The sequence below is a fragment of the Mustela putorius genome, unplaced genomic scaffold, assembly GCF_011764305.1.
Source record: "Mustela putorius furo isolate JIRA1106 unplaced genomic scaffold, ASM1176430v1.1 tig00000129_pilon_pilon_pilon, whole genome shotgun sequence".
NCBI lineage: Eukaryota > Metazoa > Chordata > Mammalia > Carnivora > Mustelidae > Mustela > Mustela putorius.
The window spans coordinates 17,716,607-17,735,654 of NW_025421290.1; the positions used below are offsets into that span (position 1 = coordinate 17,716,607).

Sequence of the window (19,048 nt, forward strand, 5' to 3'; positions counted from 1 at the left end):
GCTGCATGGGGTCGCACCTGCAGTTTGGACGCGTCCGTCGTAGCATCTGCCCAGCCACGTGGTCTTCTATAAGCAGCCGCCCTCGTCGCTCGGGTGTGTTGGGCCGCAGGCGAATCTTTACAGTAGGTTGTACAGGCCCTAATGGTTCCTCTTTTGCGAAAGGGGACGCTCCAGATAGGTGAGGAGGGAGGAAATTGATCTCAGCCTTTCAGGTCTGAAAATGGCACCTTGCGTTTGAGGCAACGATTCCCGACAGAATGTGTCTAGTGGCTGTGCCTGCTGGCTCCTGTCCTGCGGCAACAAGCTCCATTAATCTGACCCGAAAAAATGTTTCAGCTAGGGCAGTTGGGGCTGCCTGAAACCCCAGAGCCACGAGACAGAAATCCAGGCCACATTTCCTGACTTTGAGGTTTATTTTAAAATTGGAAGATGGTCAACAACAGATGTGCGACAAGAACTAAGTTCTCTTTACAAGCACTGGTTATTGCATGCTAAGTGGAATCCCATAAAGTTACCGTTTCCCTTCAAACTCATTGTCCTCTATTTGTCATATCCCCAGTGTTAGACCTGGAGTCACTTTATGGTTTGACCACTAAGAAAATTTCTCATTCCAGGTGACCTCTCCCTGTCCCACAAGTGAAGGAGATCTGATTGCTTAACTGATGGATCTGGTTGTCAGAGTTAACTCTACTTTTGGTCATTTGGACAGTTTCCAGTTTGAGGCAATTATGAACAATGCTGCCATGAACACTTTTATAAATACCTTTTTGTAGAATTTATATTCTCATTTTTATAGTTTATTTTATTTTAAAGATTTATTTATGTTAGAGAGAGCGTGAGCAGATGTGGAGGGGCAGGGGGAGGGAAGGAGACTCTGGCTCACTGCACAGCCCAACGTGGTGTTCAATCCCATGACCCTGAGATCATGACCTGAGCCAAAATCAAGAGTCAGAGGCTTAACAGACTCGGCCACTCAGGCGTCCCCTATATGCACATTTCCATTAGGTAGGTATATATGTGTATTCAATTTGGGTAGATGTGAGCTATGGTCAGCAGAATGATGCCTCCCCAAAAAGGTCCATATCCTGATCCCTGGAACCTGTATTTTAGGCTACATGGCAAAAGGGAATTAAGGTTACCAATCAGCTGACTTTAAAATAATTATTCTGGACTTTTCATTTTAGAAATAGTCTGTTAACTATAAATATAAATATTCCCACTGAGAACACAAGTTCTGGTTAATACCCTGCTTATAATACACTTAATAATAAATATAATTAGATATATAAGTAACAACATAGACTAGACCATAAATAAACATATAGAACAAGATAATGACAAAGAAAAGTTAACTGCCAAATATCAAAGAAGAGAATTTTTCAAGTGAAAAATTCCCAATGCATTTTATTCATTATGTAGCCAATTCAAGATGGTGGAGGAGATAGCTATATCTTCTGTGCTCTTGTTGGCAGCAAGGAAGAAAGAACTTTTTTATTCATTATCCTGTCCAGTCTCACAATCAGAAGCAATCTTTGATTTGTTAGATGCTTCATAATCTTGTATAATAAGCCTTAGGTGATTGATGATTTCCTTGTCAGCTGTTTTCATGTTAAATCCCAACATCTTCATAATAGTTTCTCGAAAATCAGAATGCTACAAAAAAAAAACACCAAAAACTAGATATATCATTAGTTTTGTCCATTTCTTATTGTGTACAACGAAATTGTTATCAGAAATGTAGTTTTATTAAACATTTCTTTATGAAACGTAACATTCTACATTCAAATTTTAAGCTAGAAATATTACACGAACTCTTTATTTAAAATGTCCTTTTCATTTTAAGATTTTATTTTTACACTTTATAGACTAAGCCTAATTTTACTGCTGCTTGTTTTTCATCCCTAAGGAAATTTCTTTTTGGACTTTGGATTTGCTATATGGTCATAGTAGTCCGCTAAGCATATCTCTTCACTCCTCCTCCAAAAACCATGGTGATCTTCTAAGGAAAGCAGTTATAACCCCCCACAAATCATATCTAAAGCATAAGTAGAGAATATCACAGAATTCAGTTTGTGTATAAGTGGGGAAATAAATATCCTAAACCAGCAGAGGCAGCTCCTGAGCCCACACTGGAGGATGCAGCTGGTTTCCAGTGGTGTCCTGGACATAGGACCACGCAGAAATGGGAAAATATTGAGAAGTCTAAGACCTGATGGGTCAGAAAACTGGCAAGTGGGAAGGAAAAGAAAAGGGCTTAGAAGCCCATGAGACCAAAAATGGCTGTCCTTTTTTTTTTTTTTTTTTTAAAGATTTTATTTTTTGGGCGCCTGGGTGGCTCAGTGGGTTAAGCCGCTGCCTTCGGCTCAGGTCGTGATCTCAGGGTCCTGGGATCCAGTCCTGCATCGGGCTCTCTGCTCAGCAGGGAGCCTGCTTCCCTTTATCTCTCTCTGCCTGCCTCTCCATCTACCTGTGATCTCTCTCTTGTCAAATAAATTAAAAAAAAAAAAAAAAGATTTTATTTTTTTATTTTTAGGGAGAGAGCTTGTGCCCACAAACGAGCTGGGTGAAGGGGCAGAGGGAGAGGGAATCTGAAGCCAACTCCACACCCAGCACAGAGCCTGAAGTGGGGCTCCAGCCCGTGACCATGACATCATGACCGCAGCAGAAACCAAGAGTCCGTCGCTTAACCAACTGGGCCACGCAGGCAATCCCAAAAATGGCAATTCTGAAGGACAAGGTTTCTGAGGGAAGAGGGAGATACTTGGTGAGATGTTCCTTGGAAGATAGGAGATAAAGGAAAAGAAAAAAGCAAACAGTGGAAAGTCAGGGACTTCTATAAACAAGAGTACTGCAGAAGCAGGCATCATATAACTTCTCACCCCAACATAAAAGGCTTGATGGGGAAAATAAATAAATAAATAAATAAATATAGGGCTTGACAGAAGACTGTAGGACTGACTCACTGTCATAACACAAGAGGGTAGTATTGAGTTTAAAAAAACAAAAAAACAAAATAAACAAGCAAGTAAACCCTGCCCTGTATCTTCCCTAAAGTGAAACACCTGAAATTGAGATGTCAGGGCCATTAAAAGTATTTTATTTTATTTTTATAGATTTTACTTAATTATTTGAGGGAAAGAGGGAGCAGGAGGAGGGAGAGTGAGAGGCAGACTCCCCACTGAGCCTGGAGACCATACAGGGCTCAATCCCAGGACTCAGTTCCAAGACTGCACAATCATGAACCAAGTCAAAGGCAGACAATCAACCAACAGAGCCACCCAGGCACCCCAATTAAAAGGGTTTTAACATGAATAGATTAAAAGGCAAATAATATCTGTCCAAATTTCTTTAAATAGAAAATAGCATCATCCAAACTAGTCAGGTGAGGAAAATACTTCCCCCCAAAAAACTGCCACAGAGCAAAAGGGAAATATTTGACACAATAGCTGATATGGATTAAATTTCAGGGGTGCCTGGGTTACTCAGTTGGTTAAATATCTGATTTTGATTTCTGGGATTGAGCCCCTCCACGGGGTCGGTGCTCAGCATGGAGTCTGCTTGTCCCTCTCCTTCTGCTCCTACTACCCTACCCGCATGTGCACACTGTCTCTGTCTAACAACTAAATAAATAAATAAAACCTTTTAAAAAAATTTTCATACAAGGATTTGCAGACATGGGGCAGGGAGAGGAGGCCTCTATTTTGAATGAGAAATGTTGTAATTCAGAATACAAATGGACCAAAAAATGATATCCAATATGCCTTATAGATGACGAAGATGTGGTGGTTGAACTCGGGCAAGAATAAAACAAAGTCATCTCAGAAGTAAAGAGTGGGGCACCTGGGTGGCTCAGTGGGTTAAGTCTCTGCCTTTGGCTCAGGTCATGATCTCAGGGTCCTGGGATCGAGTTCCACATCGGGCTATCTACTCAGCAGGGAGCCTGCTTCCTCTCTCTCTCTCTGCCTGCCTCTCTGCCTCCTTGTGATCTCTCTGTGTCAAATAAATATTAAAAAAAAAAAGAAGTAAAGAGTGAACTACAGAGTAGCCAAAGAAGAGGAGATATGACTGAAAATATAGAAAGGATATTGAGAAGAGTAAAAACAAAAATATAAATATGCAGAAATTTAAAAAGAAAAAAAAACAGAAATAATATGATTTTGTGTTTCAAGACTCTTTTAAGGTAATTGGTTAAATTACATATTTCTTAAGCTACTAATAAGAGATGTAGCATATAATTCCACAGTAGCCCCAAATTATCAGTTAGCCTTTTAAAAATTCTTTTAAGGGGCAGCTGGGTGGCATAATCCGTTAAATCGTCTGACTCTTGGTTTCAGCTCAGGTCCTGATCTCCGGGATGTGATCTCAAAACAATCCCAAACAGGGCTCCAAGCTCAGAGCAGGGTCTGCTTGAGGTTCTCTCTTCCTCTGCCTCTGCCTCAGTCCCTTCCACTCATTCTCTCTCCCTCTTTCTAAAATAAATCTTTCAAAAAATTCTCTTACAACACCTGCTTTATAAATGTTGTGAGAATCTAGGCAAATTTAGAAGCACTACCCTCTTTTCCTAGGAGGTGACTCAGCCCCAGACACATGGTTTTCCCTGCACTTCCATTCTTGGACATCTTTTTCTTCTCACCATTGGTCAATCAGAGGATGTATATGCAAACCTAAGTGAAGATAATAATTTATGCCATCCCTTGCTACTGTGGATTCACCAGGAATAGGCATTTGACCTAAGCTGGGCTCTCTTAGACCCTTTCTGGGGACTCTCTCCCCTGTCCCAGAATCTCTAAACATAAAGCAAGCTGACACACACACAGATGCCAAGAAGAGATGGTGAGAAAAGCTTTAGAAGGTTCCAGGTGCTAATCCTGCAGCCCAAGTGCCGCTCTTGCTGAGGTCTGGTTGCTTAACTCACCTTTGAGTCCAGAAGCCAACAAACTCCTTTTTGTCTGGATTAGACAGAGTCTAAGGTGACAGCGGTATTAATCACTTTAAAGACTCTTAATATAACAATGAACAAAACAAACCTCTTGTTGTTGTCCTGGTACTTTATCAACTGTGCTCTTTGCTGTGCAGGGCTCAGAAGTGACAGCATCTAACAGCTGATGGACCTTCTCTTTGTTCCCTCTTGCCTTTGGCTTGGCAGAGTGTAATGTAGTTTTCAAATTGTCTGTTTTCATAACTGCTTTCCCTTTCATTGCTTCAACTTGTGTTAAAGATTGCCTGAGCTTTTCAATTGTTTTGTCCTGTGAGGGTATAAGGTTGGGGGAAAGGGATATGACTAATTAGATCTCTTTTAAGTAAAAGACAAGATGGGTGATATAACCCATGCTTCTTTTCTTCTTTTTTTAAGGTTCTGATATATGGAAAAGAAAGAAAATTCCACAGTTTATGAATTAAGAAGACATGTCTCAATCATCATACTCCTCAATAATAGTCACTGGGTGCTTTTATAAACTAGGCACTTGGGATTTAAAGAAGTTTAATGAGTATTCATGTCCTCAAAAGTTGTACTGCCTCTGCTAACCAAAATCAGAAATAGAGAAAATTAACTGGCGTTGCAGTTAAGATAAACATTGCTGGTAAAATGCCAAAAAAAACCCACGTATGGAAGTATTTAGTGCACCTTTGTTTTAAGGCATAAAACATATGTTTGAAATACTACAAGTGAAGCTTGATATGGAGAAGATCCAAAGAAGAGTCTCCAAAAGTGAATAAAACTTAACTATTACCCCAATAAGACTGACCAAAATAAGATGGAAAGAGCAAGGACTCTAGAATTCTAACATTTAGAATACCAGTTAACTTTGAGAAGTAGGGAAAAGAATAGATGAAGGTTTCAGTGGGGTTGACAATACCCTGGTTTTTAAGATAAGTGGTGGATGTCTATGCATCTAATTTTATTATCCAATATGCTTTTATGTTATATACACTTATGCGTGCATATAAAATAATTTTAATGTTAATTTTTAAAAAAAATTCATAAGAAACATGAAGCTAAAATAGTAACACATCAAAGCTGAAGAGAATTTTTGAAAGCCTCACTTTACTCACTTTAAGGACATTCACTCTTGTAAGTTGAATTTTCATACTTTTATTTGACAATTTCAAATCACTGAGCTGTTTCTGAAGTTTCTGAATTTTCCCCTCTAGTCTCTGAGTTGTAGCAATCTGTAAATTCTGCTGAATATTCAATAATGTTTGTTGCTCATTATCTTTCTCTAGCTGTCTGGACATCTTGCCATGCTCATCTGTCCACAAATTCTTAGTCCCAGAGTTTTCCTTTGGAGAAATCAACAGCATTGAAATAAAGAAGTTGTGCTTTAAGGTAGTGTTCCACATTATCATACCAGTTCTACTCTAGGCTGATAAGCTGCAGACAGTAATACTTGCTTACTTGAAATATTTTTTTCACCATAGATATGCATTATTAAAATAATCTGGAAAATAAAATAATGACAATAAAATTGATGGCTCATGCTAACAATTTTATAAACACCCGATGGTAACATAGATTGTATCAACTTTTCTAACAATGTATTATAAGGAAACAAATATTTAAAGATTCATACACAATGATATTTACATTATTTATAACATGGAAAATAGAAACAATGCAAATGTTCAAAAAAGTATAATTAAATTACATATAATTTATTATACCCTCCCTAAAAGTCAAGTTACAAAAATATTTACTAAGAGAAAATACTAGTGATATAACTAAATGGAAGAAGCAGGATTAAGAAAAACTATGCCTATAAGTTAACACTGGTTATCTCATAGTGGTAGGATTATTGGTGAATTTAATTATATTTTTTCTAGTAATCTGTACTTTATGAAGTTATTACCAGCAGAAAAAAAGAGAGTATGCAAATTTCATTAAAATAATGAAAATTATTTTATTCATTAAATATTAAACAAATAAATTCATTAAAACATTTCATAAAATAAAAATTTTGATTATATAGAGATCAAAAGCTAGTAAAAATTTTTTAAAGATTTTATTTATTTATTTGACAGAGAGAGAGATCACAAGCAGAGAGAGCAGCAGGCAGAGAGAGAAGGGGAATCAGGCTCCCCGCCAAGTAGAGAGCCCAGTGTGGGGCTTGATCCCAGGACCATGAGATCATGACCTGAGCCCAGGGCTACACAACTGAGCCACCCAGGTGCCACCAAAGCTAGTAAAATTTATATTTAAAAAGAACCACTTGGGGCACCTGGGTGGCTCAGTGGGATAGGCCGCTGCCTTCGGCTCAGGTCATGATCCCGGGGTCCTGGGATCGAGTCCCGCATCGGGCTCTCTACTCAGCAGGGAGCCTGCTTCCTCCTCTCTCTCTCTGCCTTCCTCTCTGCTTACTTGTGATCTCTCTCTGTCAAATAAATAAAATATTTAAAAAAAAAAAAAAAAAAAGAACCACTTGTGGGGCGCCTGGGTGGCTCAGTGGGTTAAAGCCTCTGCCTTCGGCTCAGGTCATGATCTCAGGGTCCTGGGATCGAGCCCTGCATCGGGCTCTCTGCTTAGTGGGGAGCCTGCTTCCTCCTCTCTCTCTGCCTGCCTCTCTGCCTACTTGTGATCTGTCAAATAAATAAATAAAATCTTAAAAAAAAAAAGAAAGAAAGAACCACTTGTTCTTTGGAAAAATAAAATACATGCCCCCAAGTAAGCTTGGGGACAAGAAGAAGGAAAAGAAGAAAAATAAAAAAGGGGCGCCTGGGTGGCTCAGTCAGTTAAGCGTCTGCCTTTGGCTCAGGTCATGATCTCAGGGTCTGGGTCTCCATCCCAGCATCAGGCTCCCTGTTCACAGGGAGTCTGCCCTCCCTCTCCCTCTGCCTCCTGCTGTGTGTGCTCTCTCTCTCAAATAAAAAAAATATTTTTTTTAAGGAAGAAAGAGAGAAAGTAAAAACACATAACATTAGGAAGGAGAAATATGCAGAATTCATAGATACAGAAAGTATGAAAATAATTCTAAAAGAATATTTTATACCTCAGTGGCAATAAGTTGAAAATCATCAACTCATCAGGGAGTTGGCTTGAGATTCTCTTTCTCCCTCTCCCTCTGACCCTTCCCCGAGTTTGCGCACATGTGCAAGATAAATAAAGCTTTAAAAAAAAACATATCAAATGTTTTTATTTATATCAGTAATAGCCATTTCAAATAGAAATGGGAAAATATGTTATTAACAATGAACAGAAAATCTATAAAAGACCTAGGAATAGATTTTACAAGAAAGACTTATAGGAAGGACTTATAGGACTTATATGAAGAAAAGTATAAAATCCTATTACAGTATATAAAATAAAATCTGCTATAGGGAAAAAGAAGATGTGCCAAATTATCAAAAATTACCAATTGGGGCACATGGGTGGCCCAGTGGGTTAAAGCCTCTGCCTTGGGCTCACGTCATGATCCGAGGGTCCTGGGATCAAGCCCCACATCGGGCTCTCTGCTCAGCAGGGAGCCTGCTTCCCTTCCCCTCTCTCTGCCTGCCTCTCTGCCTACTTGTGATCTCTGTCTGTCAAATGAATAAAATCTTTTTAAAAAATTACTAATCACTAATATAAATATTTAAACTACAGATACCTGTAATAGCAGCAAAAAGGTATATTAAACTATTTTAAATATACATTTTGAAATAGACATTCAAAAAGAGTATTTTTAATTTGTTAAGAATTATATTACAAAGCTAACAGAGTAAATTGTAAATTGCATGTGCAAATTGCCACTCTGACAGGTATAAAATTGGCATTGAATAATTATACTCACATAGTATTATCATTGACCTACTCTATTTCTGTCCTCTGTTGAGAAAGAAGACACCCCCATCAAAAGAAAAGTAAAATATATGGAAATTATGAAATAAGTTAGGATAATCACATACTAATATAATAATAATTGCAATAAAGATAAATATGTTAAATTCACCAATTGGATAACTCTCTAATTTAATTTTTTAAAAATACAACCATATACTGTCTTTAGTTACAAAGATGGAAAAGGGCAAAAAATAAAAGGATCAAAAGATAGATCAGGCAAACATGAACTGAAAGTGCATTGCATTTGTAACCATAATTTCTGAAAATGGAGAATTTAAGGCAATATTTTATAAAGCACAAAAAAGAGACTGTTTAATAGTGCCTAAAACAACAAGATAGCAAAGATCATCATGAGTGCACATGCTCCAGTAATCTCTAAAGCATAAAATGATAAAACAGCAAAGTTACATGGATGAACAAAAAATTATCCTTACAGAATTAGGATCGCTTTCCCAGAATCAAGGATATAGAAATAATCAGAATACTGACAATTTGAACCATATGAATAATATGTTTGAGCACTAGCTGTGTATGGAACGTTATACCCAACAGAGAACACATTCTTATAAACACATATGGAACAGCTACCAAAATCAACCATGTATTCAGCCATGGATAAACAAATTCTCAAGGATCATATACTTCCAGCATATTATAATAAAATACAAATTTCTACAAAATTTTTAAAATATCATACATCTGGAAACTTAAAAATGTATTACTATATTTAAAATGAAAAATAAGGAAAATACTGGTCAAATGTTGTTCAATCTCTAAACAATCTCTCTAAACTTGACCAATAGTTTGTCAACATTTGTGAAACAAAGCTAAGGTACCTTTTGACAGAAAATTATGATTTAGATGAGCATATTTATCAGGATATTTGAAAAATTAAACATAAAACAGTTACTCTTATTCTCTTTTTATTCTCCCTTTCCTTTCTTTTCCTCTCTGGACAATTCAGTCCTAAAGCCATTAAGTGGGCAGAACTAAGTAGGCTCCACAATGTGGCCCAAGCAGGGCAATAAAAGTGGGCACAGGGGAGAGGTCCTCTGCAGAGGGACTCAGAGCCTGACTGGGGTGAGAGGAGAGCCCACATGGGGAGGTGACCTGCCATGGAGTGTAAGGGTCTGAACAGGGTGAAGAAGACAAGCACACAGTTATGGAAATTAACAAGAATAGGCTGGAACCCAAATAGGAAAAAAGGTAAAGGAAACAAACAGGCAAATACTAAGCCTAAAGACTAAAAAACAAAAAGGAAATGCTCCAACTCATTAATATTGAGAGAAATGGGGGCGCCTGGGTGGCTCAATGGGTTAAAACCTCTGCCTTCATCTCAGGTCATGATCCCAGGGTCCTGGGATCAAGCCCTGCATCTTGCTCCCTGCTCGGTGGGGAGCCTGCTTCCCCCTCTCTCTCTGCCTTTTTTTTTTAATTTATTTAAATAAAATCTTTTTTAAAAATTGAGAGAAATGCATATTAAATTAGTAATCATTTTATACCCAATGAAATGGAAAAAAATCAGGAAGCTGGTTAATGCTAAGAAATTACAAGAACGTGGAGATTCAAGAACCCTCATGTATCGCTGGTGGGACTGTCGTTCTGTGAAAGCTGACTGGCTTAATCAAATTAGTCACTTAATCAAATTAAGTATATGTATAATCCTAACACAATGAGCCACCAATTCCAGTCTTGAGCAAACACCCCTAATAGTCTCTGACAGTTCTATGGGGGAAATTGTACAAAGATGCTGGTAGCAGTGTTTGTGGTGGCAGAAAGACAAAGGTAACCAAGACACTCATCACCAAGGAGTGGACAGGCAGAGCATGGCAGATACACATCCCATAGAATTCCATGTAATAGAAGCAATGAACTAGATGAACACATAGCATCACTAAGTCTACCTTTTTTTTTTTAAGATTTTATTTATTTATTTATTTCACAGACAGAGATCACAAGTAGGCAGAGAGGCAGGGAGAGAGGGGGGAAGCAGGCTCCCTGCCGAGCAGAGGACCCGACTCATGGCTTGATCCCAGGACCCTGGGATCATGACGTGAGCCGAAGGTAGAGGCTTTAACCCACTGAGCCACCCAGGCGCCCCTTACTAAGTCTATCTTAAAGATACAATGCTGAGTTATTATAATATAATTATATTAATGATAAATTAATAATATATTAAAATTATATTAAAAAAAACATACTATTGACCCGTGAACAACATGGGTGTGAACTATGCCAGTCCATGTATTTTTTTTTGAGAAATAGAGCACAGTACTGTCAATGCATTTTATGATTTTTCTTAACATTTTCTTTTCTCTAGCTTACTTTATTTTAAGAATACAGTATATATAAATATGGCATACAGAATATGTGTTAATTGACTGTTATCAGCAAGGCTTCTGGTCAACAGTAGGCTGTTAGTAATTAAGTTTTGGGGAGAGTCAAAACTTACACATGGGGGGCACCTGGGTGGCTCAGTGGGTTAAGCTGCTACCTTTGGCTCAGGTCATGATCTCAGGGTCCTGGGATCGAGTCCCGCATCGGGCTCTCTGCTCAGCAGGGAGCCTGCTTCCTCCTCTCTCTCTCTCTCTCTCTCTCTCTGCTTGCCTCTATGCCTACTTGTGATCTCTCTCTGTCAAATAAACAAATAAAATCTTTTTTAAAAAATTAAAAATTAAAAAAAAAACCTTACACATGGGGATTTTCGACTACATGGGGAGGGTGTTAGTGACACTCCCCCCCACACTGTTCAAGGGTCAACTGTATAAACAAAAAGATACGCATTAAACACATTAGATTGATCTCCTTTGCTTTTGTTTCAAATTGGCTCACAACCCTGAGATCAAGTCCTGAGCTGAGATCAAGAGTTGGACATTTAACTGCCTGAGCCACCCAGGCACCCCAGATTGATCTTTGGAAGAGGGAATGGGAAAATGGACTTAAATGGAATAAATAATAATAAATAAGAGAAAGCCCTTCCACAGCCCAAGATAATGTGTTAGGAACCACAGAGTTTGAATAACTCTGCATCTGAGGTTCCAACCTGTGAGGAGTATAGAGGAAAAGGAATCTAAGAAACCAACATTTAAAAAGGGGGTGGCGGGGCGCCTGGGTGGCTCAGTGGGTTAAGCCGCTGCCTTCGGCTCAGGTCATGATCTCGGGGTGCTGGGATTGAGTCCCACATCGGGCTCTCTGCTCAGCAGGGAGCCTGCTTCCTCCTCTCTCTCTCTGCCTGCCTCTCTGCCTACTTGTGATCTCTCTCTGTCAAATAAATAAATAAAATCTTTAAAAAAAAAAAAAGGTGGTGGCACTCAACCTTACTAGTTAGTAATCAGGGAAATGTTAAAGCTGTACTATTTTAACTCAACTCTCTCTCTCTCTCCCTCTCTCTGTGTCTCTCAAAGAATGACATCTCGGGGTGCATGGGTGGCTCAGTCAGTTAAGCATCTGCCTTCCTTCAGGTCATAATCCCAAGGTCCTGGGACTGAGCCCCACATTGGGCTCCCTGCCCAGCGGGAAGTCTGCTCTTCCCTCTCCCACTCCCCCTGCTTCTCTGGCTGTGTCTCTGTCAAATAAATGAAGTCTTTAAAAAAAAAATGACATCTCCAATGCTGACTAGACTATGAAAAGAAAGAGCTACTCCTATATTTCTATTCGGAAAGTAAATTCCTTCCGCCTTTTGGAAGTAGTATTTTGGCAGCCTATTGAAATTTAAAATACTCATATACTATGATCCTACAATTTCACATTTAAAACTCAGTCTCATAGGGGCAGAAAGCACCAACGTGAAAGATATATGTATAAGTCTATTTACTGCTCCATTATTAGCGGTGTTATAAAAGGTGGAAATATTTTGATAGTCCGTCAGTTGGGAACTGATCAAATAAGTAAGTTCTATAAACTCTGTGAACCACTCTGTAGCTATTAAAGGAATGAGTTAGGGCGTCTGGATGGCTCAGTGGGTTAAGCCTCTGCCTTCAGGTCAGGTCATGATCTCAGGGTCCTGGGATCGAGCCCTGCATCAGGCTTTCTGCTCAGCAGGCAGCCTGCTTCTCCCTCTCTCTGCCTGCCTTTCTGCCTACTTCTGATCTCTCTCTCTCTGTATGAAATAAATTAAATCTTTTTTTAAAAAAGGTGGGGGGGGTTGCCTGTGTGGCTCAGTGGGTTAAAGCCTCTGCCTTCAGCTCAGGTCATGATCCCAAGGTCCTGGGATAGAGCCCCACATCGGGCTCTACCCTCAGCAGGGAGTCTGCTTCCTCCTCTCTCTCTCTCTCTGCCTGCCTTTTTGCCTACTTGTGATCTCTGTCAAATAAATAAATAAAATCTAAAAAAAAAAAATTTGTTAAAGGAATGAGTTAAACCTTTATCTTTTCACCTAAGAAAAAAACATGAGGTACTTAACTTTTCACTATGTAAGAACAACATTTGACTAGCATAGTCCCAGTTTTATAAAAATACCACCACCCACATATATGTACTTGTATATTTCCATAACCATGGCAATAGTTGTAGAAGATATATACACTACTGGTTACTGAGGGAAAGTAGGCAGAAAGAAAGTTGAGGAAAATTATTCTTTCCTCAAACCTTTTAACTTAGTTTCAAGAGTTGTAGAAAGCATGTGTTAACTGAATATTCTTAAAATCTAAAATAGCATTTTAAAATGTTTGCAGGGAAATGAATAATCATAGAGCTGATGCTTTCATATCTTCCTTACAGACACGGGGAAGTGGAGAGTAGAGAAAGTACTGGTCTACATAGTAATTACTGAGGAATAGTATCGCTGGTCCCTCCCTGATACTCCTCGTATCTTGCTGACAGAGTCCCTTATGTTCTACCTGTACAATCATTTCTTGGAGCTTCTTTGCCTCCAATCCCCTTTTTAAAGTACATTAAGAAATACACTAACAACTGCCCTCCAAATGAATATGGAATATGTGTGTACTAGAGAAATGAGAGGTATGGAACAAAGAGTAGTTTTTTATAAAAGCAGAAGGTTTAAAAATTTGTAGCAAATTTTCCTCTCTTTTCCCATATTAAGTATAAATAGCACTAACAGCATTAATAATATCTAATATCAAATCAACATTAGATAATGTAACAAAATCTGATCATTTTCATTGTCAGAGAAATGCCTTATCCAGGAAAGTCTTACTTTATTCCTGTCCAAGGCTAAACTCTCTGGAAAAAAGTCATTAACAGCAGTTTTTCTTTCCAGATGTTTCCAAGGTCTTTTTTGTTCCCTACACCTGTCTTGCATTGGGGATGATTCTCCAGCGGCTTCTTCAGAGTGATGCTGCAGCTGCTCCAGGCGCTGAGTGAGCATCAGAACTTCCTGCTGCAGGCCTTCGGTCCTCTGTGGGGAGAAGGAAAGCTAAGACTCCTGAGGGCCCACAATTTCTATTTCATTTCAAAACTATGTGCAAGGGCGCCTGAGTGGCTCAGTGGGTTAAGCCTCTGCCTTCAGCTCAGGTCATGATCCCAGGGTCCTGGGATCGAACCCATATTAGGCTCTCCACTCAGTGGGGAGCCTGCTTCCTCATCTCTCTCTCTGCCTGCTTCTCTGCCTACTTGTGATGTCTCTCTGTCAAATAAATAAATAAAATCTTTAAAAAAAAAAAACTATGTGCAAGTTCTACCAACACCCACACTGTAGTAATGTTACGTTACTAACTAGGTGAGTAGGGAAGATTTAAGATGTGACATATATCAGCTGGTTTTAGAAAAATAAATGGAGAGGTCTGATATATTAAATGAGACATTTTAGTGAGCACTGAGAAATAAAATTGTATAATGAATTTTAAGCAAAAAGTGAAAGAAAAAATTGGAACTCTACAATAAACAGAGGGCAGCAGATTTTTCAAACACGTTTAACCTAAGCAATACCTATCTTCGTTTGAATTTTAAGTGAAGGGGCATGAGATGGTACTCAGTTGATGTGGACATGACAAGGAGATAGAGCCACTGAAACTTGCTCGTTAAGTCTTTTCATAGAGTTGACCAATACATTCAACGAATGACCTGAAAATGGATTTACTGTCCTGGCTGGCCTGAGCAGTATTTAGGCATGATAGACACATTATCTTCACCATACCACCATACCACCACACCACTATCTTTAAGCCAGGATTCACTGAGCTTACGCTGAGCTGTACTAAGCATTTATCATGTATTAATCCATTTAACCCTTACCACTCTTGTGAGATAGGAGCTATGCCCTTGCAGCCCCCAGCCCCACACCATCCCACCAAATTTTACAAATGAAACGGAGGCCCAGGGAGAATAAGCAATCTGTCTAAGAGCACACAGCTGGTAATGGCTGAGCTGGGATTCATACCTGGGCTCTCTGCTCTTAATAAAAACACTACACTATCTCTGCTGTAATAATGGACATCTTTTTTTCCTTTTGTCACTGTAGTAGTAAAAATAAAATCAAAGTTAAAATTCAGAGCCACAGAATTTACTAAATCAGCTAATATCAAAATTGACATGTTAAAAGTAACAAATTTGAAAGAATGACTTGTCTGTCAATACACTTACAGACTTCCAAGATTGTTCTTTTGCACCAATTTCCTGAATCTTCTCTTTTACAGCTTCCTCGGTAGCTGGTATCGGGACAACATTGTTGCTCAGAAGAGTAGCCAACTGACTGAGGAATTTCTGGTAGTGGGATCGTGCATTTTTGGTTTCCCAGCTGAATGAATGTGGAGGTCTGTCCAACTCATATTTTTGTTTTTCTTTATAGATTGAATCTTCTTGACACTTATCCCAAATTTTCTGCCCATCTTTTGGTCCTTCAGAATGAAAAATGTCTCTTTCAGAGTTCTTGGTCAGGATATCTTCACCTTTATCCTAAATATGCCAACACACATGTTAAACTTCCCATTTGGAATTTAATATGATTTTAATTCCTTTTTTGAAATATAAATTCACTTCCTTTTTTGATACATAGTCACAATACAAAATTTGAGGAGCAAGGCCCTCAGAAGAAATAAAGTGTTATGGAGTCATAAGAGAGACAAAGGCATACTCAAAAGAGCAAACTAGAACATCAAGAGGTATCAGAATGATCATATGGAGAAACTGGTTTGAGAACATAGGAAATTGAGCTTGGGGAAACAGCTGACCAAACAGCCTCAGTTAATGAAGTTATACTGTTTACAGACTATTTTGAGCTAATAAATATAGAAAGAATGACAGAAATTTTAAAATCATCATTTTGCTTCTAATAAAATAACTGATTCAGGCTAGGATTATCAATGAATGTTAAGACAGTTAAGTGAAAAGTTGGGAGGGAAATGGATATTTCCATAAAGACTTCATTATGGTTATAGAACATCATTTAGTAATAACCACTTTGATGATGTAAAAGTATAAACAAAATAAGTTCCACTTCTTTCCCCTAACTTTTCCCCTGTGCTCCTGTAATCATCCTGCTTCCATTGTAAATAGCCTTGGGCGGCGGGGGGTGAGGAAGGGATGATAATACTTGTATTTCTTTCCCAATCTCCCATGGGAATATTCTACCTTTATAAATTCTAGACTTCTTTCCACTTTCTTGACACCTTCAACTCTGGAAGCTAAGTAAATAGGTTCTGTTTCTGGGCTTTTTGTCATGTGAAACTGAGAAAGAGAAAGAGAGCCAGAATTTTTGAAGTAATGATAGTTTTGTATCACTAAAAGGCTAGAAGAGGCAGATTAAAAGGGCAATGGGAGTAATGGTCAGGGTTGCAGGAATATTAATTTGGGAGAGGTTTTTAAGAATGTGACAGATTAACAAGAGAAGTGAAAAAAAATGGGAAGTGTTACTGTGAATTACTTGAGGGGGCTATTAAAAACTGGAATTACTTTAAACTACTTTAAAAGTAGTTGCTGAATTTTTTTAAATGGAAGTTTTTTTTAAATGTCAGATCACATTAATTGGATTATAATGGACCTTGTCTTATATTCAAGTTATATAATAAACTTAAAGTCTAAGGATTTCAAAATAAACTTTCACCACTTCCTTGACTATTGTAGATCCCATGCTCCAACATTCTTCTATAAAGCCTCTACTCATCCTGTGAATTGTGACTACTAAGGACCAGGCTTGTCTCTTCCTTCCAAACCCAATTAATTCCACAATTCTAGATTTCAAGGTCCAATATAGATGCTCCACCAATTTAGCTTCGTGATCCCTGTGCCTTGGTTTCAATGACTTTTGTCTACACCTCTCTTCAATCCTTACATTTACAGCCCAAAACCCAGATGTTGTCCGCAGCAGGAAGTAACCCACACCCAAAATGTAAAACTCCAACACTTCATTCTCTACCACTCTTCCTCCCAGTTCTCTCTCAGCTCAGTTCTCTTCTGCAATATCAGAGACCTTAGATCTACCCTCTGCCTTCTCTCTCTATTCAGAAAGGCTTTCAGTCAACCACATAGCACAGCTTTCTCTGATCCTCCATAAGAAGCAGATCAAAAAGCTACTCAATATTTGCCAGTTATCTCTTAGAATAACACAGAGTAATAAAAATCCCATTTCTTTAAAAGTCAATCAAAATTTATTCTCACCTTCATCATGAAGCTAACCAAAGAATCGTCTTGTCCTTTCATATTCATGTAAGGGATGAATCCATCGGTACCTGCTAACTTTTTCTCCAAAAGGCCTGCTTTTCGTTCTGCCTTTTCTCTTTCAAACAGATGTACTCTGTGTAAGATATCAATAGGTAACAACAAACCAACTCAGTATTCAAACTTCAATTAAAAATAATTAAAAGAGGGGCGCCTGGGTGGCTCAGTCGGTTAAGCATCTGCCTTTGGCTGAGGTCATGATCCCAGGGTCCAGGGATCAAGCTCTGCATTGGGCTCCCAGCCCAGTGGGAAGCCTGCTTCTCCCTCTCCCTCTTCCACTGCTTGTGTTCCCTCTCTCGCTGTGTATCTCTCTGTCAAATAAATAAAGTCTTTAAATAATAATAATAATAATTAAAGGAAATAATCCCCACTTAAAATATATTAAATATGTGTATCAAGTAGAAATGTCCTTACTGTGAGAAGAGCTAATAGTTACCCAACTATTTTTAGGGAGAGAGAAATGACAGAGAAACGGAGAGAAAAACAATCCAGTGGTAAATCCTCTAGTAGTTCCCCTGGGGAAGGTCAAATTTTAAACCATCCTTTTCATGGGGAAATTTGAGCATGAATATCTTGCCTGCCACTATTGGTAACACTGTGATGATCAGGAGGTTCCAGAAGGATATAAGTACTCCTATTTTAATAATACCTGATGGGCTCTTCTACTGGGATTTGATGAGAGAAAAGGGAATTAGAATAATGATGCAGCAATAGAGAATAGCATATGTAAAAGGTTTTTTTAATCAAATATACAAATAGCTAATTACTTGGTTTTTGTTTTGATTACTAATTGATAGGTATTGGTAATATTTTCTACCCCATACCTATAGCTAAGTTAAAATTTCAATCTATCTTCTATGTTTTTGGGTTTTTTCTCTTCTGTCTAGTAATCACAGCTTACAGAATTAGTGCATTTGAGTCAGTTCAAAAGAAATTATTCATCCAAATAGAAATCATCCAAATAGAAAATTTTACCTCGAAAGGTTATATTAAAGACATGCAGGACACATGCAAAGGTCTAACACATCTGTAACTATAACCCTAGAGTGAGAGTAAAGACACAGTGGGACAAAAACAATATTTGAAAAAATAATTCCCAAGATTCCAAACCTAATGAAAGACATAATTGATAGATTCCATAAATTCTGTAAAGCCTAAGCAAGATAGATACAAAGAAAGCCACACGAATACACATCATAGTCAAATTGCTACCAACAACAACAACAAAAAGCACACATTATTCCCTTCAAAGGTACAATGAAACTGATGACTAACTTTTCAATGGAAACTATAGAAATCAGAAGATAATCAGATGACATCTTAGAGTGCTGTAAGAAAAAATATTAGCCAGAATTCTACACTCAGTTTAAAAAAAAAAAAACACTCAAAAAAAAAAAAAGAAAGAAAATGAAATAATATAGTTTCAGAAAAAAGAAAAAAAAAGGAAAAAAAACTGTCAGAAGAAATGCATTAAAAGAAACAGTAGATGTCCAGTCCAAGATGGTGAAATGGGAAGACCTTGGGCTCACCTCCTTCACAAAGGCACCAGACCTACATCTCGAGGGTGCGGCAGTTCTGCCCGAGGGGGAGTTGAGGGCTGTCTGAACAGTTTTTGCACAA

At 38.3% G+C, this 19,048-nt stretch overlaps 1 protein-coding gene and 1 long non-coding RNA gene across 4 annotated transcripts in view; one reads left to right on the forward strand and one right to left on the reverse strand.

The window, feature by feature from the left end:
- Positions 1 to 4: 4 nt before the first annotated feature.
- LOC123389206 lies at positions 5 to 14,151 on the forward strand. The gene is made up of 4 exons (XR_006603810.1): positions 5 to 122; positions 5,354 to 6,073; positions 6,226 to 6,328; positions 14,034 to 14,151. It is a non-coding gene; the product is annotated as an uncharacterized LOC123389206 (long non-coding RNA).
- The window catches only part of LOC101676235 (coiled-coil domain-containing protein 170), a 46,026-nt gene continuing 28,314 nt past the window's right edge, over positions 1,337 to 19,048 (reverse strand). For all 3 annotated transcript variants that reach the window (XM_045070378.1, XM_045070371.1, XM_004738915.3), the window contains exons 4-9: positions 17,369 to 17,504; positions 15,356 to 15,667; positions 13,971 to 14,171; positions 6,055 to 6,282; positions 5,028 to 5,246; positions 1,337 to 1,653 (exon numbers count right to left, since the gene is read on the reverse strand). In XM_045070378.1, coding sequence (XP_044926313.1) covers positions 1,492 to 1,653; positions 5,028 to 5,246; positions 6,055 to 6,282; positions 13,971 to 14,171; positions 15,356 to 15,667; positions 17,369 to 17,504 — 1,258 coding nt within the window. In that variant the 3' untranslated portion in view covers positions 1,337 to 1,491. The remainder of the gene's footprint in view (positions 1,654 to 5,027; positions 5,247 to 6,054; positions 6,283 to 13,970; positions 14,172 to 15,355; positions 15,668 to 17,368; positions 17,505 to 19,048) is intronic.